The sequence below is a fragment of the Actinia tenebrosa genome, unplaced genomic scaffold (assembly GCF_029948245.1).
Source record: "Actinia tenebrosa isolate PJP-AT-01 unplaced genomic scaffold, QUT_ActTen_1.0 PGA_scaffold0__85_contigs__length_37466705, whole genome shotgun sequence".
In the NCBI taxonomy this organism is placed as follows: domain Eukaryota; kingdom Metazoa; phylum Cnidaria; class Anthozoa; order Actiniaria; family Actiniidae; genus Actinia; species Actinia tenebrosa.
The window spans coordinates 6,143,912-6,169,252 of NW_028292569.1; the positions used below are offsets into that span (position 1 = coordinate 6,143,912).

A 25,341-nucleotide genomic window follows, 5' to 3' on the forward strand; every position below is an offset into this window, starting at 1 on the left:
CCTTTCGAGGTTGAACGGAAACATGGCACATTGCACTGTGGGACTGTTTTAGGGGATGAAAATTTGTGACCTGTCCAATGCACTTTTTTGGCTGCAAAAACGTAGGAGGATTGGGTAGAAGGGAAGTGATAAAGTCAAAAATTCGTGAGTGATGAGTCTCCATTTTCTCAAATTCGATCGGGTTTCGATTTTTGATACGCGACTTTGCTGAGCGCTTTCCGTCCACGGCTAATGTCAGTGACGTGTGCGTGTAGAGTAAACACTATTTGTTAAAATGAAAGCTGATATGTCGTGTCAAGATAATGTTACTAGTCAGCTCCAAGGATGACTTTATAGGTAGAAAACAAGACGTCTGGCTTTCAAGAGATGGCGAACAAAACATACATGCTCAACAAAAATACGAATTTATGAATGTCAGATTGTAAATATGAGGGCTTTTAAACTGTTAACGGTCGTATTTGGGTCGTTGTTACTGCTCTTTGAAGGTAAGATCTTGAACCTATTTTGAATTTATAGGTTTGAAATAATAGAAGATCTGTTGAGACGTCTTCTCGGGGAATTTATGGCTATTTTCAAACGATTCAGAGGCAGGAAAAGCATGGTTCTCGTTTGAACTTCTGTTTTTAAAACCAACAAGCATTTTGAGGGAACCATTTCGGTGATGAGGGTCAGATAAATGCTTGGACTTCAAAGCTTAGCCTCCAAAACCTTCAATACCCTGAAACAACTTCTGGGCTGATCAAGTCAGAGCCAGTACGGCTAACTCACAGATTGAATCGAAATTTAGTGTGTTTGGTTTAGAAGATCGGAGAATCTAGAGAAAAAACCCCTTCTACACCCTAAAGGCTTCTTGTTTTTGTTTTGTCACGCAAACTGAGAGAAAAGACACAAGAAAACGAAAAATAATCTTCTAAATTCATAACAACGAAAGAGTAGTTGTAAAATGCATAAACTTAAGTATGGCGGTTTTTAATTAAAGATAATTAAGTTAAAACATAATTAGCAATGTGTCAGGACAAAGAATCCAGTTTATAGCTCAAACAACTTTCGTTTCTGCATACTGTATTCACATTAAAGCTTCAATCCATCAATCTTTTTTTTTTCAAGTTTTCTCCTTATCAAAATTGTTATTCCTTAACAATTGTTTTCTAAAGCTATTTTTTATCGTGAAAACTAGACGCCCTGAAGGCGTATACTCGGGCTACCTGTGTATAATAGAATGTAGAACTTTAAAGGGAAAACAGAGAGCACTAGTTAATGGAAATGGTACTGGAATTGAGAATTATATTGCATTTCTGATAATCGGTTTTGTTTTTCTGTAGTACCCATGGAATTGTACCATGTCTGGCTGTTAGTGCGCATGTCTGATAATCGGTTTTGTTTTTCTGTAGTGTCCATGGAATTGTACCATGTTTGACTGTTAATGCACATGTCTGATAAACGGTTTTGTTTTTCTGTAGTACTCATGGAATTGTACCATGTCTGACTGTTAGTGCACATGTCTGATAAACGGTTTTGTTTTTTATTAGTGTCCATGGAGTTGTACCATGCTCGACTGTTAGATCGCAAACGTGAAAGGTTATTTTCTCTTTTTCCAGAATTCATAGACCTATACTGTTCTGCTTTTTGAGACAAATGTTGTTTTTAAGAGCAGGTTCCATGTTTGCATAGCTTAGCTTGCATTTCTCAGCAGTCTTGTTTTTTTGTGCATTTGATTTGTGTTTCCTTAGAATACTTTGTCTTGTAGTGTTTGACAACTGACTTGAGCATGATAGAAATAAAATAGAGAAATCTTGCTCATCGGATTGAACTGTTTTTGTTGTAATGTCCATCATTTTCTGTACTAAGGTGGATACATTTTTCACTTTTTCGAATACATTGAAGTCTCCATTATCATTTAACATCATGAGATTGAAGTCAGTGGTCCTGGATTTATGTTGAAAGATGCAACAAACACAAGAAGTCGACAGCCATGCTAAAAATCCTGTATTACAATGTATATTATTTATTATTATTTTCTGGAGTTCTAATTTACTTGTCTCATGTGTGTAGTTCAATTTGATTTGTTTTTGTAAATTATAAGTCACCCTGATATCTACATCATATATCTGGAGGCTTGCTGGTAAATCATTGATTGTAAGGTACTGTTTGTTCAAGCTTTGATTATAAAACATGTTGCCATGATCAGAAATGGAGTCCAGGGTGTCTGAATTCCAATAGCTACAGGCTTTAATGACAGAAAAACAAATACAATAAAATGATAGACCACAGCAATGCCTCAAAAGAATACTACTGGTATTATTGGTATTTAAATTTGTTTTTCCACTCTTGTTGCTTTGCCGATCATTACCTGTAGCTTTGCAAATCACTTCACTCAGCTGTTCAGCTGTGTGGATTTCTGGATTTTTATATGAATTTTCAGTAGCATTGCTTTGTATACACATTTCTGTGATATGGACTCCTCTGAGTTCAAATAAACCTGTTGAATTATCATACAAACTTTGAAAGTAATTTATTAAAGCATTCAAGTCATCAACATCTAGGAGTACACAAGTACCTTGAGGATGGGGGAGGGCATATGAATTACGAGCATGAGAGTCAAATATCTTAAATCTGCCATCATCATGACAATAAATAGCTACTGTACTACATTGAATAGTTAAAAGAAATGACTGATAATTTTCTCTAACTAAAATTTGCAAAGCATTGCCCAAGGGCATACAATAAATGTAATCAACAGTAGATGACACATCATGTACATTACCAGTATAGCTTGGACTGTATTCTAGCTGGTAATTAGTTTCTAATACTGTTACCATACAAGGTAATTCTGTCAAAAGTAAAAAGTCTTGGTTGTACAACCTTGATAAAAGACAATATAACTCATTCCCAATATTCATAATGTTTACTAGGTCTCCTGAAGAGCTTAATGAACTCCTACGTTTATATATCAATGCACACAATGACATCGCTACACATTGACGACCAGCATTTGACCCAAATAATGCAATGTTACCTTGAGAATATGGAGCAGAAACTGTTTTGTTGGGATCAGTTACTGTGTATGGGCCAGGATTTTTTTCTACGTCTCTGCTCAGGGTAAACTTACTGTGATTGATTCTGTGATTGACACTTTTGTAAACATGGGATAAACCAGCATATTTTTGTGAACCTGGATTTGTCAAGAGTGGCAAGTAATAAATAAGCTTATAACTTGCATTTATTGCTCTTTTGTGTAAGTAAAAAAGTGATTTTCTAGAACATAATTTCCTCCGTCTGGGTAAAGCACTACCATCAGGCCAGTGTTTTTCTTAAACTTTCGATGACAACTTTTGACATATGATTTTACTTCTTCGGGATTGAAATTACATTTATTAAGAAAACAATGAATTCTAGATGACATGGGTACATTATTGACCACATACTTACGAACCTTTTTCCGTATTTTTCTGCTTTTGTGCAAAAGTTGGGTGAGTCGTTTAACTGGGACTCTACTTGGTTCTCGATCACGCGAAATACGAGGCTTGTGCTCAACATACTGATGAATATGAAATTTAGCATAACGAGACCTGCATTCCTCTAATAAATGTGACTCTTTATTGGGATAAACAAATACAGATAATTGTACAGCAGTCATTTTGTAAAGAATCTACGAAAGTCTTGGTCGAGGTATTTATGAAATGTACAACAAGAACCATGCACAGGGCAGCGATCAACACGCTCGCTACTGATAGTTCAAAGAACGATAGAGTATTGAAAAATATATTCAAAATCGTAAACGAAAACAATACAATAAATAAAAGACTTATCCTCACTGTCAATGATATATGTCCAAGGCTTCTTGATTCTGGAAACGCATTAAATGTTATCTTGGAAGATTTCAATATGTCGTCCATGTTGTTTGGGATATTCAGTTTCCTGTCTTTCTCATCTTCTTTGTCAATGAAGTTCCTGCTTACTAAAGAGTTAGTATTTGTTCTTTCGTTCGAGTGTCTTTGAGTAACTTTGAGTACATTTGACTTTGTATTCGTTTGAGTTTCTTTGGTATTGCTTTGAGTATATTTGGCATTGCTTTGAGTATTATTCTTTCTGGTATTCTTTTGGGTTTCGAGTTCGCGGAACGACCCGTTTCGAAACTGACGCTCGACATCTTTTAGAGTGGGTCTACCGCGAACGGCGTGTGCTTTTGTATGTATTTTGAGCGCCTCAGCAGAACAGCAAGTCGCCATTACTTTCCAATAAGTTTTCAAGAGAAAGCACGAGAAGCAGCTAGCAAGATAAGCAAAAGGAAAAAGACCTACAGAACCTTCGAAAAAATGACTTGTGGTAACCCGCCTCGTTTTCATACTTGCAGGGGAACACCGCAGACCGCCGAGCATCGCAGGCTTACACACTTTCGACAACGTCGATAGATAGATAGATAGATAGAAAACCGAAACCTAGACTCGGTCTACCTTGCAGGTAGCCCGAGTAATAAGGTCATGCAAATGTCGATCTAAACTGAATGTCGCGGAAAAGGAATCTTATGTTTTTATATAAAATGGCAAGCGCTTGATGCAAGTGACATATTGACAATATTAAACCAACAGAAGTGAATATTTTGACGTCTTTCTTTGTTAGCTGAAGATATTTGTCTGCATTCTACAGATTCAGTACCTTAGGGGGGTGGGGTTAGGGTAAGGAATTATTTAAATTGTTCAGCTTATCAGTTTGATCTGTGAGTAAGCCATGTCCTGACTTAGAACAGCCCAGAGGTTGTTTCAAGGTTCCATCTGTGAGTTAGCCAGCTTTAAAGAGGTGGGGGGATCGTGCATGAGGAAAGTGCCACCAAAAAAATCCAAATTATGTTCAAAAAAATTCCTGCACAGCCATGAAGCATAAAAATAAAACAATTCCTGCATGAAATAAATTGCCCAACTCCCTCCCCCCCTCCCCCCTCCAAATCTAATGGTCCGTCCCTTATCTTGTCTTATTGAAGTTCCTAATTCATTCGTTTCAGGTTATCCTACATTGGCGGTCAATAACTGTACCTGGGGGCAGTTTCAATGTGATAACCGAAGATGCATCAAGGTTACCTTCAGATGTGATAAGAATGATGACTGCGGTGATAATTCAGACGAGAAGGGATGTGGAGAAGGTAGGTTCAGATTTACCTCTATTACTGACGTTTTCATAAACATGCGAACTCTGTGTCTCCGAGTTGCACGCTGAAATTTGGTTTTTCGCTGCCGTCAGTCAAAGATATAAAAGGTACCGACTGATTAGGTTTGACTGACGGCAGTGAACTAAAACCAAATTTAAGCGTGCAGCTCGCAGACACAGAGCTCTCATGTTTATGAAAACGGTAGTAATCGGACAACTCCGGGACCTTACCTAGTCTCCTCGAGCTCCGCTGTCGTGTTTAGTGAGGATCTGGGACCGGAACTAATGACGCATGCGGGGGAGACTTGGCCTTTCCTAGTGTCCAAAAATACTACCGTCATCGTTGGAATGCGACCTGCGAAGTTTGCATGATGTCTCGTTCGCATACAAGCATTGACGACCGTCAATCAAAGAACTGCATTAAAAAATCTTTAGGGAGATTTTGGACTGAATTAAAGATTTAAGAGGATAATCCTCTATAAAAATCTCTAATCCTTTAAAATGTATAATTCAGTCCAAAATTGACGCTCGTTGAAACGCTTGCCGGCGAACAAGACATCACACTTCCCGGGTCGCACTTCAACGAAAATATTATTAACTAAGGGTGTCCGCTGAAGAGAGGTTGGTTTCAAGTAAATTTAATAAAGATATTTTTGGGCCTTAAAACTAGCTGTTCGTATATAATGAAGGCGTTATATCATCTGCCAAACAAATGAACCAATCAACTCTAGCGTTATATCATGAACCAATCAACACTCGTGTACGTAATAACTCGATTATTTAACAATTATTCGCCGAAGGCGAAGTGATTATCAGGGAATATTTACCGAGACGCGAGTCTTCGAGAGGCGAGTGGCGAGGTAAATATTCCCCAGTAATCACTGAGCCTGAGGCAAATAAATACACAGGTGATTCTTTCAAAAAAAAGAAAAATAAAAGAAGATAAAAGGCATTTTTCCGGTAACAGCAACGAAGCGGCTGGCGCCCATTTTGGATTTTCGCTCGAAGTGATTATCGTGTGATAGTGTGAGTTTCTTGACCAATCAGCGCGCGAGATTTTCTATAATCACCTGCGTATAACGTATTTTTACTAAATCTCTTTATTTTGTCAGTGTGCACAAACCGTTACTTCAGGTGTGGGAATCGCAAATGTATCTCACGTATGCATATGTGTGATGGAGACAATGACTGCGGCGATGGTTTTGATGAAACACAGCACCTTTGTGGATCAGGTATTAATATATGTTTAGTAAAGAAAGAAATGATACTCAAGGGAATGGCACATGGTCTATAATGGGAAAACATTGTACCATAGCTGAAAAGCATTCCTAATAAAGAAAGAAATAACTTTCTAGGGAATAACTCATGGTCTGAAATGGGAAAACATTGCACCATAGCTGAAAAGTATTCCTAGTAAAGAAAGAGATAATACTCAAGGGAATGACACATGGTCTGAAATGGGAAACATTGCACCATAACTGAAAAGTATTCCTAGTAAAGAAAGAGATAATACTCAAGGGAATGACACATGGTCTGAAATGGGAAACATTGCACCATAGCTGAAAGGTTTATTCTATTACTCTTACCTTTAAGGGTCTGCACCGCTGACATGTATACACTGTAATGCCGCGGGCTCAGCACACTGTTCACATGAAGTACAGTGTTCTCGTAGATACACTAGATGTGTTCGCTTTGCTTATGTGAGCAACGGCACAAACATCATCGAGTCAACTTGCGCCACCAAGTCTGACTGTACTCCTGAAGGAATCAGAAAACAGTGTCTAAAAAGGGCGGTAAGTAAGCACACTTAGTAACAGCCCTGAAATGGCCTCTAGGCTGATCTAAGTCAGGGCACGGCTAACTCACAGATTGAACCCTGAAACAACCTCTGGGCTGATCAAAGTCAGGGCATAGCTAACTCACAGATTGAACCCTGAAACAACCTCTGCGCTGATCTAAGTCAGGGCATGGCTAACTCACAGATTGAACCCTGAAACAACCTCTGGGCTGATCTAAGTCAGGGCATGGCTAACTCACAGATTGAACCCTGAAAAAACCTCTGGGCTGATCTAACTCAGGGCATGGCTAACTTACAGATTGAACCCTGAAACAACCTCTGGGCTGATCTAAAAGCCAGGGCATGGCTAACTCACAGATTAAATTGCAATGGAATTTAGCGTGTTATACGTTTTTAGGAGGGAGGGATTCGAATTCATACGAAACAAGTTGTGCCCACATGTGTTTCTGAGTCCACGAATAGAAACCAGAGACCCCAGAGGTGAAAGGCGAGTGCAATACTGGCTTCGAATTCGGTATACTGGTCTGTTTGCTAATTTGTTTTTTTTTTTTAGGATGAGTGTAAAATGCAATGCTGTAAAAGAAACAGATGCAATAAAGCAGAATCGTTTGACAACAGTATTTGTAAGTCACTCCAGCCTATTATTTTACAGTTTCACACCATTAAAAATGCACCAATCCTTAATGCCTGATGGTAAGGGAAAATAGAATACACCTATTCCTCAATGCCTGGTGGAAATGGAAAATATAATACACCCAATCCTCAATGCCTGATGGGAAGGGAAAATAGAATACACCCAATCCTCAATGCCTGGTGGGAAGGAAAAATAGAATACGACCGAATATACGGCTTTTCTGCATTCTGATTGGCTGTAATTTCAATGGATTTAAAGCCACAATCGACTTTTAATGCGAATGAATCTAAGCACCAAACACAACGATAGCAACGATCAATAATTTCTACTGAGTATTATATTGTTTCCGCCACAGGGAGCCCACACTTAACTTGCTATCAATGCAATATCCATAACTGGCAAAGCTGCAATACTAAGGTCACGTGCCCAGGAAACGAAGGGTATGACAGATGTTTTCGGATGTCGTACACTCGTATCGAGTCTGGGAAAGAGTATCCTGTTATGAGGACAGGATGTGCGACTCAAAGTAACTGTACTGGAGCAAACAGCTTATGCTCAGGTCATGATGGGGTAAGATATAACATTAATGGTGATGATGGTGATTAATGATGATGATGTTGATGATAATATAGTGATGAGGATGGTTATGATGATGGTGATGATGATGGTGATGATAATATAGTGATGAGGATGGTTATGATGATGGTGATGATAATGGTGATGATAATATAGTGATGAGGATGGTTATGATGATGGTGATGATGATGGTGATGATAATATAGTGATGAGGATGGTTATGATGATGGTGATGGTAATGATGATGATGATGATGGTAATGATGATGGCGATGGTAATGATGATGGTGATGGTAATGATGATGGTGATGATGATGGTGATGATAATATAGTGATGAGGATGGTTATGATGATGGTGATGATGATGGTGATGATAATATAGTGATGAGGATGGTTATGATGATGGTGATTGTAATGATGATGATGATGATGGTAATGATGATGGCGATGGTAATGATGATGGTGATGGTAATGATGATGGTGATGATGATGGTGATGATAATAAAGTGATGAGGATGGTTATGATGATGATGATGATGGTCTGTAATAGGATAACGATGAAACATGATGATGATGGTGTTGATGGATGGCTGAAGCCCCCCCCCCCCCCCTTTCAGCAGAAAAAAACAAGCTTTTTTATATTGTTTTCCGTTGTGTTGACGGAAGAAACTCAATTAGCCCCCCCCCCCCCTAAAAGTTTGGCTGGATCCGCCCTTGGATAAAAGTGATAGATTTCATTTTCGCTTGAACGCTGTCAGCTCTAAAGTCCTAGATAGTTTTAGTGACTGTGGCTTCTTAAATACGTTTACATACGGGCATCTAATTGGACCTAAAGAGCTGATTCATGAAATATTCCGTATCATCATCCTGATGCATGATGATGATGGCGATACATGATGATGATGGCGATACATGATGATGATGGCGATACATGATGATGATGGCGATACATGATGATGATGATAGTAATCACGATGAAGATACTTGATATTGTTGATGGAGATGGTGATCGTAATAATGGTAATGATGGTGATGATGATAAATGAAAGTGTCTTAATTTATACCTTTTTTCTAACAGTCCAATTGCAAATTCGAATGTTGTCATAACTCGAGCTGCAACGTTCCGAAAATCGATGAAACATCATGTAAGTAAAAACTAAATGTTACTAAATGAATCATAAGCTGCTTATGTTGTTGATGACAGGAGCAATGATGATGGTGATGATGACGATGATTATAATGGTGATAAAGATCATCACACCCGCATGTTCTATAAGGGGTGTACGCCGGTCAATAAATGCAGGATGATGTTGGTGGTGATGATGATGACAATGATGACGATGATGATGATGACGACAATGATGACGACGACGATGATGATGATGATGGTGATGGCGACAATGATAACGACGATGATGATGCTGATGATAGTAACAATAATGACGACGATGATGATGATGGTGATGATGATGATGGTGATGATGGTGACAATGATGACGACGATGATGTTGGTGCAGGTGATTCATGATGGTAGTGATGGTAATGGAGATGATATATAATGGTGGTGAAGTAGATGATAATGATCAGATGGTAATGATGGTAGCGATGATAATGATGGTAGCGATGGTAATGATTATTGTTGATAGTGATGATTAATGATAACTACGCTGAAAATGATGGTGATGATAGCCTCACTCACTTTACATCGAGAGATAACACTCACCTCGTTTCCCTTTTCTATTTCTTCCTTCACCTCAATTTCTCTTTCAGCTAAGTCCAACATCAAGTGCTACAAATGCTCCTCTAAGAGATCTCTCCAAGACTGCAAAGACAGAAAAATTTTACAAACTTGCAGCGATAACGAAGATCGTTGCTATGATGCACAGGTTATCACAGACCACAAGAACGATGAAGGAGTTCCACGCATGTTCTATAAGGGGTGTACGCCGGTCAATAAATGCAATAGCACGACTCTTGATGTCTGTAAACGTCACATCAAGTCAACTAGTTGTACTGTTAAATGCTGCACTGGAGATGGATGTAATGCAGGCTCATCTCTTCTGGTCAGCAGATTTGCTTTCATGGCATGCGTGTCGATTTACGTATATTTATGTATTGGGCTATCTGTGTGAACAACCGAAGGATGATTTTTTCCCCTCTCTTTTACAATCAATTAATTTTAAAAAATATTATCAAAAAGAGGGAAAATAAGTGAGCTTTGGTTTAAAATATTTACATTTTTTCCCCCGAAGGCCAAATTTTTATTTTAGGGTGCTTTCCATTAAATCGAACCAATCGGTCCGAATGGCCGGTTCTCAAATGGTACGCCTCAGTTCTCAGAACTAGATCAACGCGGCCCGAACTAGTACTATTTGAGAACTCGACGCAATGGAACATATCAAACATTGAGTGTCGTATTTCCCTGTGTCTGTTGTCTGCGATGCAGATCCACGAGTTAGCATCGTCTCTTTATCCTTCCTCGATTTTCCAAAGTTTTTTCTTTTTTTACTTGTCTTTTTTTTTTCTTTTTCTTTTCTTCTTCAAAAATGTTCATGTCGAATTCGCTATAAAACGACGATCTTTTTGTTTGCCGCTTTTCCGCACAATCCAAATATGGAATTGATCATACCATATATGGATTGAGCTTTCTCTACTCCAACTTCGACACTATCTTATTAGAGTAAAGCTTGATATGTATTGAAGGCTTTGTTATACCTGCCCTTTGTGTTGGTTGATTTTGGACAAGAATTGTCCTGAAAAAATCTTTATTGTGTGTAACCAATGTTACAGAGTGATTTGCAGAAGGCTACATAGTGACCTTTGCTTCGATGAATATGGAGTCATTCACGGCCCCAAGTTCTAATGTTCTAGTTTATAACTTATTACTTTAAATTTTATCTCTGTGTGTATGAGCAGTATATATAGCACATTATATGCATGTATTTCATGGTATAACGTATGTGAAAAGTTAATTGAAATGCCTAAATATTAAGATAAAAAAGAACGAAGAATATTTTGATAAAATGATGAATAAATACAGAAAAAAAATTACTGAGCTTATGAATTTTTTATGAAAGAGGGAGGATTGTTTTGCTTACTCACCAGCGAACAACAGAGCTTTCGACATCCATCAAGGAGTCTTTGTCAATGCTGTGAGTTTTGGCGCGCACCCTCGTTCTCAGAACATATAGAGCACAATTTTCACCTTTCTGAAACACAGACAACTCCAAAGCACTACATAGTTGCTCGTATTTTGGCTTCCACCATACTTTTCACCATAGATTGGCGGAAGTAGATAGCCAAGGTCCTGGTTCATTTCCTGCTTCCTCCGAAGGCCCCCAACGAAAGGATAGTAGTCGTACCCTACGATAGTATAAATTAAGCTCTAATAAATATTTATGTTTAAATATGACTAACTTAATCACCTGGACTGCGAGTATCTTCTCTAGCCATCTCTGAACGTGCAGGCTAGATGGCATACTCGCAGGCCAGGTGATTTAGAGAGTATAGGGAGACTGACTACAACTAACCAGCAAACAGCCACTAAAGTACATCAATACAGTTATTGCAAATAGTTATTTCATGTATTACATAGAGGATATTACATGGGCACGCGGAGATACGAAATTTATCTTCGAGTGTTGAAAACATCTCTCACTAGTGAGCGCAGCTGTTTATTATATAATTATCCATAAAATCAGCTTAACAAGCTTCTTATTATCATTATTATTTATTAACGAATATATAGCTTAAATACACATGGTAACGATATTTTCACGTGTGAAAATAACATGTTATTTTAAGATGTGAAAATATCAGTTTTTCGAAAAGGAGAAATATAGGTATTTTATGGATAGTTATATGATAAAAATAGTTATTTCATGTATTTGGATTTTTAGTTTTGATCTGGTCTGCAGTCTGCGTTTGTCGCACACCGTCGTGCTACTCCTTAAACTCCTTGAAAACTCCTTGAATTTAATTCACGTTTTCAAGGGCACTTGAAAAGCCCTTGATTTTACCATTTTAGCGAAACTCCTTGAAAACTCCTTGAATTTTTGCTTTGATCATATCTTGCATGGTTCTGAAATAGATCTAGTCAGAAAGATCGGAAAATCTGAAAGTCGGCCATGTGCAACCACCGTGTAAAACCTTGACATAGTTAGGTGAATATATTCCTTGAAAATTCACTTTTGGGTCCTTGTATACTCCTTGAAAAGTCCTTGAATTTTAAGTGGTTACATAAGCACGAATCCTGCTTACAGTAAAAAACTTTATCACCAAAACCCAACATACAACTATGTCATACACCAAAGCAATGAAATAGAAACAGTAACCATCGCCACGCACTACAATTTCTTTTCGATTTAACATATTTTGCAAGTCTAATTTTGCAAGGTTATCGAAATAATGGGTATTTACTTAACGCTAGAGTGCTCACACTAAACCCGTGAAACAAATACTAATTTTTAGCACTAAATAGTGATAAATAAACAATAGAAAACAAATTAAGGATTCTGTATGAAATAGTACTAATTAGTATTATTATATAATTACCAATGAAATATCTATTTTTCTCTATTTCGAAAAATTGATATCTTCACACGTGAAAATAACATGTTATTTTCACGTGTGAAAATAACACCATTGCGATGGCTATTCAAAAATACACGAAAAGAATTGCCTGAAAAAGCCAAAACATACTTTCATTGATAATTATATAATAAACAGAATATTACATGGGCGCTTGGAGATACGAAATTTATCTTCTCGTGTTGAAAATCTCTCACTCGTTCGCTGCGCTCACTTGTGAGAGATCTTTTCAACACTCGAAGATAAATTTCGTATCTCCGCGCGCCCATGTAATATCCTCTATCTATTTAATGTTCACGGTTTTAGTGCATGCACTCTAGCTTTGCAAGAAAAACACGTCGATATTCGAATTAGATAGTTTTATTGAATAATTGTGCGATATTACGTTTTTATCTGCACGTAAATGTATCGTTTTAGACCTACTAATTCACACATTGGTATTTACATAGCGAGTTAGGTATTTCATCAAAGGTCGTCTGTTTTCTGAGTCCAGTCCGGTGAGTCAATAAGTCGCGAGTCGTGAGTCTGTGAGTCATGAGTCGAATAAAATAAATTCTAATATCTCTCGTGAAATTATCAAAAATGGTACGGGTATTGAAGTTATAGCGGCCATGGACTGCTTCTGTCCTTTCCAGTACTGATTTCATGTGTCTAGCTTTATTGTCTAGCCAACTGAACACTAACACAGTAAACCAAAAACATCAGGTGAATTGAACTTAATCCAGCGAAAAATTTTAATATTAGATTCTCTGCTGATTTGCTGCATGTATTTTTAAACTTACCCTAGAACTGAAATCCATTTCTTCCCATGGTAATTGTTTTAAAACACCAACTTAGACTTTTCGAACTTTCGAACCATTCACTTGACTTGTACTCCAACTCGACCCTAATGTTGTTCAAATTTGAACCGATAATCGATATTTTATGCACCGAAAATTGAACTACGGTATCTCTACTACTAACAGACTTACCAAACTCAATAGGTTTTGAGATAAGACCTGTTTTTATTAGAACATCTCACTGCAAAGCTGCACGAATACTTCAAGTGCCGATTTGTTTATTCGCTCCAGTCTATCCGCGCATTTTAGCACTGCTATAGATGGCCACTGAATCCATCTATAAAAAACGGTAGCAATATTCTATCCCAGGTCGTTTGGTGATATTCCAACAACTAGAATATAAAATATTATCAATTTTCCTATTTGACTCATTGACTCATGCGGCTCATTCGAATGTCTTTATCCTATGGCATCATACCCAAAATGCAAATAACGAAGGGGGCTGGGGACTGGCAACTTATCAATTCTCGGAAAAGCAACTTGAAGGCGTGTACCAAGAGGTAGAGGCTATTTCGCGAGACTCAAAACGACATCCCGAAAATGACGTCACCTTCGTGTTCCCGACGGAATGATTGTCTCGATAGTGAAGCTACCGGAAATCATGCCATGTTGAAGTCGTGTTGAAGCCGTTTGTTGAGTGTTTGAACGTGTAAATCGTGATTAATTTTAAAATAAAAATAAGAATCTCTCAATAATGTCGTACCTTCTGTTATTAAAATCGTTTTCTAGCCATTAATTGAAAGAAGAAACAATGTCAGCCTGATTCATGCGAAGTAATGTAAACAAAGTTATGAACACTATTTCGCGTGAAGGAAATTGACAACCGGAAGTAAATATGATGGATGGTCCTTTTGGTGGAAATTTCAGAAATTTGCCGGGAAATGTGGTAAAAATCTTGATGGAGATGGACTATATTTTGAATCATTTGAATAACTTCACATCTCTGGAGACAAATTTTCAGTGGCAAATCTAAGTGGGGGGGGGGGGGGGGGGGGGTTTGGGAGTTGCGACCACCCCTATGAGAGCCATCGTGATTTTTTATTATCATAATTTTTCATGACAACACCAACAGCATTGCGAGTTTTATTAAAACAGGGGTGCTGGGCACATTTTGCTCGCCTTTTTTTCTATACGCCGTGTGTGGGACCTGAAACAACCATGCTCGCCTGCAGCAAATAATTGTCTCCCTAACCCTTTGGTCTGCTATATCTCTTTACCACCTCAATCAATGCTACGACCCTCCCCCCCCCCCCCCCCCCCCCCCCAACCTTTGAAAAAATCCTGGATTCGCCCCTGATTTTGGTTATGTTTCGAATGAGCTTGAAGCCTTAGAGGTGTTTAGACAATTTGAAACTGCTACAACAAGTAAATTCTGTGTGTTTTACTGCAAGAATTTTGCAAGAAAAGGTATGTTGGCATTTTTAATAAAAAAATACTAAGCTCTCTCCATGATCATTTCTCCTTCCCTCTACCCTCCTCCTCCCAGAGTCCCCGGAAAAAATTCAAGAGAACAATTATTCTAATTTATAAGGTCACAACTATGACTACTGTAGTAATAAATAATTTTTATAGTATATATGTATTAACTTTTTTTCTTTATAAGATGTTATGACATTATATACACATGGCATGGATCACAGAGACATTCTGTAGTATTTGTTAATAGCATGTTGCTTAACCTGGAAAATGAAATGAAAAATTCTAAAAGAATTTGCATTACACCAAAAGTGAAAGAACAGAAAGAGAAAAATGAAAGAAATAAGTTGAATTTGGTGTGAAATGTGATTGTCCGGGTGAGTGTAGCCTTGAAAAAGACTGTAGTTGGTGGTGACTGACATTTCCACAACCTGAGTGTAAGTCATCTTCAGAGTCCAATGAGAAAATGAGACATAGTCGATAGGAATATTTATCTGTAACAAGTAATAAAACAAGTAATAAAAATAGAATTAATTGAATGATTTATCAATCTATCTACATGTGAAAGATATTTATTAAATCTTTTTTTTATAAAAATAAAACCAAAACAAATGTTCGGAAAAATCAACAATTTCTAGCAGAATAGAGTTTGATGGCACACCATCTGTGATAAATGGCATAAAAGGTCTATGATTGTCATCATGGTATTGACAGAAACAAGGCTGATAAAAGGCAATATCTTGAAAAGATGCAGGTACTTAAGTTATGAATAGAAACAAGTCAATGTCTCTCTTAACTATCTCTCTAAAGAAATCTATCCACACTTTTGCAGGACAATGGTGATCATTTTTCATTTAAAAAGCGAAGATTTCTGGTTCAAAATACTAAAAGGTTTGGCTGCCCTGCCCTACTTCAGACTATGAGGTAGTTTTGATACTAGTTATGATGAACAATTAACAAAATAACATTGTGTAGTACCAGAAACTATCCATGCCCCTCTCCTCACACACACACATAGGGATGTTGAATTTCTGAGGGGCGGGGCTGGATCAAAGAAGAAGCTCAAAAAACCATACCCTCTTCATCGCATCATCCCCGTATAGTCCATTTATAGGAGTACCCCCCCCCCCCCCCACCCTCCCACTCCAGGCATCCAAGAATAGGAGCCTGTAAGCGCCTACATGCCTACGAGCCTATGCGCCTACATTATTGCATCATCAACTTGAGTTACACACTGAAATTTGGGTTTTCGCTGCCGCAAATCAAAAATATGAAAGTTACCGACTGAGTAGGTTTGATTGACGACAGCGAAAAAAAACAAATTTCAGCGTGCAACCCGGAGCACCGAGGTCGCATGTTTATGAAAATAGATGTAAATCGATTAAAAAAACTGAAGTCTAAAAGGATATAGTTTCGACGTACAGTTGTGAATTTTAAGAGAAAATTTGAGCTTAAAAAAGCTTGTCATTTTGGAACTCGCGATGTAACGTCCAAAGTTTAAAACAACTACTTCGTGAGTCCCAAAATGACACAATAATTATGCGCTGTCATTTTGGAACTCGCGAAGTAACGTCCAAAGTTTAAAACAACTATTTCGTGAGTCCCAAAATGACACAATAATAAAACATTGTTACGATTTTGCAAACAATTGCTGTTAAAATACTTTGCCTAAAATTTCACCTTTATTTTTGTACGGAACTTGGAGGTAGTCCTCATGTAAGAAAAGAAAAGCTATAAGAAAAGCACAGAGAAAGGTAGTAGAAACGCATCGGCGTCATCTTGTTTGTTCTTGGTCACGTCACGAGTCGGTACGACGGAGCGAATCTGTCGGGAACACGAAGGTGACGTCATTTTCGGGATGTCGTTTTGAGTCTCGCGAAATAGCCTCTACCGTACTAAGATGGCTAAAACAGGGTTTATCTTTTTGCTTCTTCTTGTGGCTTCGTTCTTTGGTAAGTCCACGACTTCTCATAAGCAATTATTTCGGTTTTACTACGTTTTCGTTCATTTTTTGTGAGTGTTGAACCAGGAAGCTCTCGGATTACGTCGTCTAATGCTGTTTTCTTCCTGACAACAAGACATCACAAAATTCGGGGGAAAAGCAACACGCATAAACACTTCTGAAAAGCAAACACGTACAACAAGGAAAACGTTAGTAATGTACTCATAAGATAGCCAGCTTATTATAATTTTTACTAGTCATTTCAGATTGAAAATAAAGTGCTGCGGATTGATTTTAGTGGGGCGGAAATGTGCTAGGATTGTTCACTTTTGGTACCAAATTTTCAGGAAATATAGCATGCTAATCAATATGTGATATAGTGCCAAGCTGAAATATGGTGCTGAAGTAAGATATTGGGAATGTTGCAAAATGACGCCATCTTGAACCGGAAGTGAAATATCAAGACTCAAAAGTCATAAAATTCACACTCAAATTGATAAACACTCCAAGATAAACACTCCTTTTAAAAACAAGAATGAAAAACAAGTTTCATCATGAAATCAAACTTTGTGCAAACCGTTGGTATTCTAATAATAAGATAGTGAGCCTAGGCTAATCGCGCGTCTCAGTCACTTTGTACGGTCTGTCTTTCAAATCATAGATGGGTTTATCATTGACAACGTGCAGGTGCAAAATAAATAAAATAAAATAAAATAAAATAGCAAAGACGTTTTAAAAACTTATAAATGTTTCTTCATCATCGACCAAGATCTATCGTTAAACTTTTGAATTTCTTTATTTTTAAAAGAATCATGAAAAGTTCATGATACTCGAGGTCGTAGCAAACTAATTTTCTAGGGGACAATATGGAATTCCTTTTAAAAAATATGCGGACCCAGACTTGATGATATGCTCATGGTATTCAACAAAAGATTTCTCATTAGCATCCATTGTTAACAGCAACAATATGGCCACCATGTCTTTGTCAATTGACGCTCTTGTGAATGCTGCAGGTCATCAATTATACTTTGAGTGAGTTTCTTATTAGAATTCCGCATTGACGAACTATCGTCTTCTTAACCTGGAGCTTTGCCAAGGGTGCACAACTCTAGAGTGATTTTACTTTACCCAGGAAAGTATAGTCAACGTAATACGTAGTTGTAGACACTAATTCGGTTGTTTTCTTTCGTTATACTTTGACTGTACATGCTTATATTCACTAATTATACAACTTTGTTTCACGGGCAAAGTAAAACCAATCTATCATCTGTGCTTCAACAGCTCAACTTACTCTAATTCATTATCATAATGCTATATAGCCAAAACGTCAATTTATGTATTATATTACACTCGTGTTTTTCGACTTAAAAACTCATGATAATAATTAATATAAAATCGCCAACCCGAAAGCCTCTAAAGTATAATATTGATAGTGTAGTTTGAAAACAGTCAAGGAGTCAAGGATATTGACATCTAGACTAGTCTAATCCATCGGTTTTAACTTCCGCATTTTTCGAGTTGAGCATTGATTGATGGCGCTGACATATGAATATTAGTTTAATTTTGCAAAGCAAACAGCTTTTGTTCTTTATGTAAACAAATATCTATTTATTTACATAAAGAGAATTTGAAAATGAACAAATTGTGATGGAATCTTTTGTTAACGGCGGCGATGACTTGGAAACGAACTGAATGATTAAAAAATAACAAAGACATGGTGATGTAAGAATGATGATAACGATAATTAAAAAAAGAAGTTAAAATGAAAAAAATGAGGGTGATGATGATGATGATGATGATGATGATTGATTACGTTTATTACAGAGTTGGCAACAGCCACCAACACTTGTACTTGGGGATTCTATATGTGTGCTAGTAACTCCCAGTGCATATCAAGTAGAAACAGATGTAACGGTTATACCGAATGTTCTAATGGAGAAGATGAAAGAAACTGCCCGGCAAGTAAGTAATGAGATAATAAATAATACTAATCATATCATAGATTATTTTATAGTTAGGATAGTACGCGCGCGCTGTTTGGTCAAAAACTGTGCTTTATTAGTGAACGAAGCAAAGTGCTGACGCCATCCGCGCGCGCGAAGTGCTGTTAGATCCTGCGAGCTTCTTTCTTTTTGCGTAAATAAGGTCAATAACGAAAAATGAATTAGTAGTTACATAATAAAACGAATAAAACAGCTTTTTCCGTGCTCCGTTTAGTTATAAAGCACTTAGGAAGCTCGGTAAGCACTCAAAAAGTGTGAGAAGCACTCGCCTACGATTCGCGCTTCTCCTTACATTTCTTTCGTGCTTACGTCACTTTCTTCGTGCTTTATAACTGAACGGAGCACGGAAAAAGCTGTGTTATTTGTTAAGTATATAATAGACTTTTGTACGGTACATTCTATAGAGGTTTTGGATGGAAGCAACTTAACAATAATTAAATCATAAACGTACCATAAGTAATATATATCATTCATTGTTTCAACTACTCTTTTTAAGGTTGTTCAGGCTTTTATGGACACTTCAGGTGCAATAATAACAACTGCATATCTAGGAGTAACTTATGCGACGGTGTCAATAACTGCGGTGACGGGTCCGATGAATCCACCGCTCTTTGCGGCGGCGCAGGTAAATACTTTGTCATCATTTCAGACATAGAGGCTTTGCGCCATCACGTGATGTCAGCCATGACAGGAGGTAGGAACAATTGAATTTTGTCTTTTATGATTTAAAGGAGAAAGAATTCAGTTTCCAAGGGGAATGAGACTCTATAGTTGTGCCTCCTGTTATGGCTGCCATCATTTTATTTAATGTGAAATGTTATGGGGCCGCTATCTTGTGCATCTCCGTCACTTCGTTGTGCACCAAGATGGCGGCCAAATTACCGAGGATGGTAATCACTTTAAATATCGTGAATATTTTCTAAATAGAAATATCCATCAAATATATAGAGGATATTACATAGGCGCGCGGAGATACGAAATTTATCTTCGAGTGTTGAAAAGATCTCTCACAAGTGAGCGCAGCGAACGAGTGAGAGATTTTCAACACGAGAAGATAAATTTCGTATCTCCAAGCGCCCATGTAATATTCTGTTTATTATATAATTATCAATGGAGTATGTTTTGGCTTTTTCAGGCAATTATTTCCGTGAATTTTTGAATAGTCATCGCAATGGTGTTATCTTCACACGTGAAAATAACATGTTATTTTCACGTGTGAAGATATCAATTTTTCGAAATAGAGAAAAATAGATATTTCATTGGTAATTATATAATAAAAATCAATATTTAAGAAGTCCATAACGTACCTCTTGAAAGGTATTTGCCACATTGTCTGGCTTTAGAAAATGCGTGACACTGTTGTGTGACAAACTGACTCATGATTAATTAAAATCTAAAAGCAGATACACAAAATGTTTTGTGAAGACTTTTCCTAGTGATGAAATATAATATCCAACAGACGATTATGTGTGGTTAATATATAGTTTAGATTTTAGTTTTTTGATGACGTATTGTGAATACAAACTATATATCAAAGTTGCACTGAAACAGAATCATTTGCGTGGCCGTGTAATTATAACGATAATGATGATTATCAACACTTAATAGAAGGGTGAAGCATTTCAATATCTATGTATCTATGTATGTATGGTTTATAAGAAAAGAAAGTGCAAGCATTATGTAAATCTGTCGTACTGCCAGTGGTCAACTAGTGCATAAACCAATGTTCTTGAATCATGTTCAATAATGATGATGATGATGATAATGTTGATGATGATGATGGTGATGATGATGGCGATGATGATAATGGTAATGATAAGGATGATGATGAAGATGATGGTGATGATAAAGATGATGATAAATATGATGGTGATGATGATGGTGATGATGATGTTGATGATGATGTTGATGATGATGGCGATGATGATGGCGATGATGATAATGGCAATGATAAGGATGATGATGAAGATGATGGTGATGATAAAGATGATGATAAATATGATGATAAAGATGATGGTGATGATGATGGTGATGATGATGGCGATGATGATGGTGATGATGATAATGGCAATGATAAGGATGATGATGAAGATGATGGTGATGATAAAGATGATGATAAATATGATGGTGATGATGATGGTGATGATGATGTTGATGATGATGGCGATGATCATAATGGTAATGATAAGGATGATGATGAAGATGATGGTGATGATAAAGATGATGATAAATATGATGGTGATGATGATGGTGATGATGATGTTGATGATGATGGCGATGATCATAATGGTAATGATAAGGATGATGATGAAGATGATGGTGATGATAAAGATGATGATAAAGATGATGGTGATGATGATGATGATGGTGATGATGATGGCGATGATGATGGTGATGATAATGATGATGGTCATGCTGATGGTGATGATGATGATGATAATGATGATGATGATAATGGTGATGATGAGATGAAGATGATGGTGATGATGATAGTGGTGATGATGATAGTGGTGATGATGAAGATGATGGTGATGATGGTGATGATGTAGTGGTGATGATGACGATGATATGTTGTTTTGATGACAATCAATTGTTATTATTATTATGATTATTATTTTAATAATATACCACATTGTCTATAATGCACATTGTCTATCGTACTTACATACAGCATTCCACGTGAGGCTGGTGGGAGGAAGATCGTCAAACGAAGGACGCCTGGAAGTTTACTATCCCCCGACACGTACATGGGGTACAGTCTGTGATGACGATTGGGGTTTAAGCGATGCCATCGTCGTTTGTCGTCAACTTGGATTACCCCGCGCTACACAGGCTATATCTGGGGCAGAATTTGGTCAAGGAACAGGCCCTATTCTGCTCGACCATGTACATTGTACAGGCTCAGAGTTAACATTGTCAAGATGTTCATCTGGAGGGTGGAAAAACCATAATTGTGGTCATAGTGAAGATGCTGGTGTTGTGTGTGGCGCGGGTATGTACCTTCAAAAAAACTGAAAAATATCTCAATTTTTATTGATACCCTCTGAAACAACCTCTGGGCTGATCTAAGTCAGGGCATGGCTAACTCACAGATTCAACCCTGAAACAACCTCTGGGCTGATCTAAGTAAGGGCATAGCTAACTCACAGATCAAATCCTGAAACAACCTCTGGGCTGATCTAAGTAAGGGCATGGCTAACTCACAGATCAAATCCTGAAACAACCTCTGGGCTGATCTAAGTCAGGGCATGGCTAACTCACAGATCAAACCCTGAAACAACCTCTGGGCTGATCTAAGTAAGGGCATGGCTAACTCACAGATCAAATCCTGAAACAACCTCTGGGCTGATCTAAGTAAGGGCATGGCTAACTCACAGATCAAATCCTGAAACAACCTCTGGGCTGATCTAAGTCAGGGCATGGCTAACTGATAGATCAAACCCTGAAACAACCTCTGGGCTGATCTAAGTCAGGGCACGGCTAACCCACAGATAAAACCCTGAAACAACCTCTGGGGTGATCTAAGTCAGGGCATGGCTAACTCACAGATAGAACCCTGAAACAACCTCTGGGCTGATCTAAGTCAGGGCATGGCTAACTCACAGATCAAACCCTGAGACAACCTCTGGGCTGATCTAAGTCAGGGCATGGCTAACTCGCAGATCAAATCCTAAAACAACCTCTGGGCTGATCTAAGTCAGGGCACGGCTAACTCGCAGTTTAAACCCTAAAACAACCTCTTGCCTGATCAAAATCAGGGCATGGCTAACTCATAGATAGAAACCTGAAACAACCTCTAGGCTGATCTAAGTCAGGGCATGGCTAACTGATAGATCAAACCCTGAAACAACCTCTGGGCTGATCTAAGTCAGGGCATGGCTAACTCGCAGATCAAATCCTGAAACAACCTCTGGGCTGATCTAAGTCAGGGCACGGCTAACTCGCAGTTTAAACCCTAAAACAACCTCTGGGCTGATCTAAGTCAGGGCACGGCTAACTCGCAGTTTAAACCCTAAAACAACCTCTGGGCTGATCTAAGTCAGGGCATGGCTAAGTCACAGATAGAACCCTAAAACAACCTCTGGGCTGATCTAAGTCAGGGCATGGCTAACTCACAGATCAAACCCTGAAACAACCTCTGGGCTGATCTAAGTCAGGGCATGGCTAACTGATAGATCAAACCCTGAAACAACCTCTCGGCTTATCTAAGTCAGGGCATGGCTAACTCGCAGATCAAATCCTAAAACAACCTCTGGGCTGATCTAAGTCAGGGCACGGCTAACTCGCAGTTTAAACCCTAAAACAACCTCTGGGCTGATCTTAGTCAGGGCAAGGCTAACTCGCAGTTTAAACCCTAAAACAACCTCTGGGCTGATCTAAGTCAGGGCATGGCTAACTCACAAATTGATTTGGAATTGAGCGTGTCGAAATGTGACGCCAAATCTGGAAATCCTTACCCTGAGATTGCTCATCAAAATCAGATGAATTGTGGCAACGAGAAATAGACCTAGGCCTTCACATACTTGAGATATAGTATGGTGACAAATAAAACAGTTGAATTATCAGAAAAATCAAACTCATTTTTAATTTATTCCTCAGCCCAACCTCGTCTTACCTGCTTGCGATGCTAGGGTGTGTCCAGCTGCCAATACCCTTCAACAAGGCAGTGTTCTTCGGGTGTTAGGAACTGCATAAAAATGAAGGGTATCACAACCTTAGGGGGACAGGAAACAGAAGTTGAATCAGCAAGCTGTGATGATCGTAGATCATGTTCTAGATCTTTACAAGACATTTGTAGAGACGTGGTAAGATGAAGGATTTGTTGGTTGACCCAAAATATCACTCATGTCATGTAAGTAAGGTGATGTGGTGTCGTGACGTCATGACACTTCAAGTCATGTAGGGTAAGGTGGTCTTGAAGTCATCACCATGTTGTCAAGTAATGTGAAGATCGCATCATGCCAGTGTTAGGTTATGATTACGTCACGATCACGTCATGTCACGATGTCATGTGAGGTGATGATTACGTCATGACACGTCACATCATGAATGTAACGTGATGTGATCGTGATGTCATTTAGGATTAGGTGGTCGTGAAGTCATCATCTCGATGTCATTTAAGGTGATGATTATACGTCATAATCACCTTTATTAATTTATGATTATGCGGGTAAGGTTATGATAAAGTTATGATGACATCACGTCACTATCATGACATGTGAGGTTATAATTACGTCATGAACACGTCATGATCATGTCAAGTCACAACATGTTAGATAATGATTACGTCATGATCATGTCATATAAGGTGATGTGATGTGGACGTGACGTGGGGCGAGGGCTATCGATTAATCTAATACTTTAAATTAATTTGCTTACAGAAAAACTGCAAACGTCAATGCTGTTCAACAAGCAACTGCAACGACCCCAGGGATGGATATGAGAGTAAGTAAAAGGGAAGAGAAAAGGGCCGTGATGAATATCATGAATCATCAGATAATGATGCTGCATTTCTCTGCATCCCTCTCTGTGTATTTCCCGGCGATATTTTTACTAAATTAATACAATTTATCTTCAAACTATGCTCACCACACATTGATCAATTTCATAGCTCCTGGTTCCAAGAAAACGAAATGCTATACGTGCACATCCTCATCCTCATACAAGGATTGTGAAGACCGAAGCGTGTTACGTACCTGTCACAGTGAACAATCAACGTGCTACAAGGCAGACTACACTTCCCCGACCAACGGATCCTACGGTCAAACGTCCGGTGCCCGTACATATGGCAAAGGCTGCGTATCGAGTTCTCAGTGTACAAAAGAAAGGCTCTTCTTCTGCGAAAATTATGGAGGGCCAACCAATGATTGTAATGTTCATTGCTGTACTGGGGATGGGTGTAACGCAGGCTCGAGCTTTGGCATCAGCGGTGTTGTGCTGTCAGCATGCGCAGTCGTACTTGCTCTGTTGCTTTAATATCGTGCGAGCAGGTTTTTCGTTTCTTATTTAGCAGACCTAGGATTAGAAAATCAACTTTTTGATTTCTGCCTCATTTCAGGATATATAAATGTTTATTATTAGTTTGCTTGCCAAATATAGGAGATTATTATGATCTACGAAAACAACCTCACCTCTTACCCCCTCAGAGAAATAAAATGTCATGTCTTGACATTTGTCGTGTCTTACCTCAAGTTACGCGCCGTCGCTATAGCGACACAATGTTTACCTCAGTGTTATTGGATAACCTCGTCTTGGTATTTCCAGCCGAGGTCTTACTTTGGTGCTTCTGGACAAACAAACTGTTTTTGCATCACAATTCTTGGAAAAGAGTCTTAAAAAGGTTCTACTAAGATGGCTAAAACAGGGTTTATCTTTTTGCTTCTACTTGCGGCTTCGTCCTTT

General features: G+C 38.2%; 2 protein-coding genes and 1 long non-coding RNA gene across 3 annotated transcripts; 2 read left to right on the forward strand and 1 right to left on the reverse strand.

Annotated features, from left to right (window-relative positions):
- Positions 1-16: 16 nt before the first annotated feature.
- Positions 17-11,200, forward strand: LOC116300022 (uncharacterized). Its single transcript, XM_089027556.1, has 8 exons — positions 17-485; positions 5,000-5,137; positions 6,255-6,374; positions 6,736-6,935; positions 7,494-7,563; positions 7,930-8,144; positions 9,228-9,294; positions 9,920-11,200. Exons 1-8 carry the CDS (start codon positions 428-430, stop codon positions 10,279-10,281), a joined length of 1,230 nt encoding a protein of 409 aa, XP_088883682.1. The 5' UTR covers positions 17-427; the 3' UTR covers positions 10,282-11,200.
- A 3,744-nt stretch (positions 11,201-14,944) lies between these two features.
- LOC148913343 (uncharacterized) lies at positions 14,945-16,894 on the reverse strand. The gene is made up of 2 exons (XR_016119308.1): positions 16,675-16,894; positions 14,945-15,488 (listed from the first exon to the last, which is right to left on the reverse strand). It is a non-coding gene; the product is annotated as an uncharacterized LOC148913343 (long non-coding RNA).
- On the forward strand, positions 16,858-23,744 carry LOC116300023 (scavenger receptor cysteine-rich domain-containing protein DMBT1-like). The gene is made up of 5 exons (XM_031708781.2): positions 16,858-16,946; positions 18,761-18,898; positions 19,436-19,564; positions 21,611-21,931; positions 23,539-23,744. Exons 1-5 carry the CDS (start codon positions 16,895-16,897, stop codon positions 23,568-23,570), a joined length of 672 nt encoding a protein of 223 aa, XP_031564641.1. The 5' UTR covers positions 16,858-16,894; the 3' UTR covers positions 23,571-23,744.
- The last annotated feature ends 1,597 nt before the right edge of the window (positions 23,745-25,341 follow it).

What these genes read in the sequence shown, in the direction of transcription:
- LOC116300023 (XM_031708781.2), top strand. Translation starts at nt 16,895, where the DNA reads ATGGCTAAAACAGGGTTTATCTTTTTGCTTCTTCTTGTGGCTTCGTTC. An exon ending in TGAAAGAAACTGCCCGGCAA is followed by an intron (nt 18,899 to 19,435) that starts GTAAGTAATGAG and finishes ACTCTTTTTAAG; the next exon opens with GTTGTTCAGGCTTTTATGGA. An exon ending in CGCTCTTTGCGGCGGCGCAG is followed by an intron (nt 19,565 to 21,610) that starts GTAAATACTTTG and finishes ACTTACATACAG; the next exon opens with CATTCCACGTGAGGCTGGTG.
- LOC116300022 (XM_089027556.1), top strand. Translation starts at nt 428, where the DNA reads ATGAGGGCTTTTAAACTGTTAACGGTCGTATTTGGGTCGTTGTTACTG. An exon ending in ATCGTTTGACAACAGTATTT is followed by an intron (nt 7,564 to 7,929) that starts GTAAGTCACTCC and finishes TTTCCGCCACAG; the next exon opens with GGAGCCCACACTTAACTTGC. An exon ending in TATGCTCAGGTCATGATGGG is followed by an intron (nt 8,145 to 9,227) that starts GTAAGATATAAC and finishes TTTTTCTAACAG; the next exon opens with TCCAATTGCAAATTCGAATG.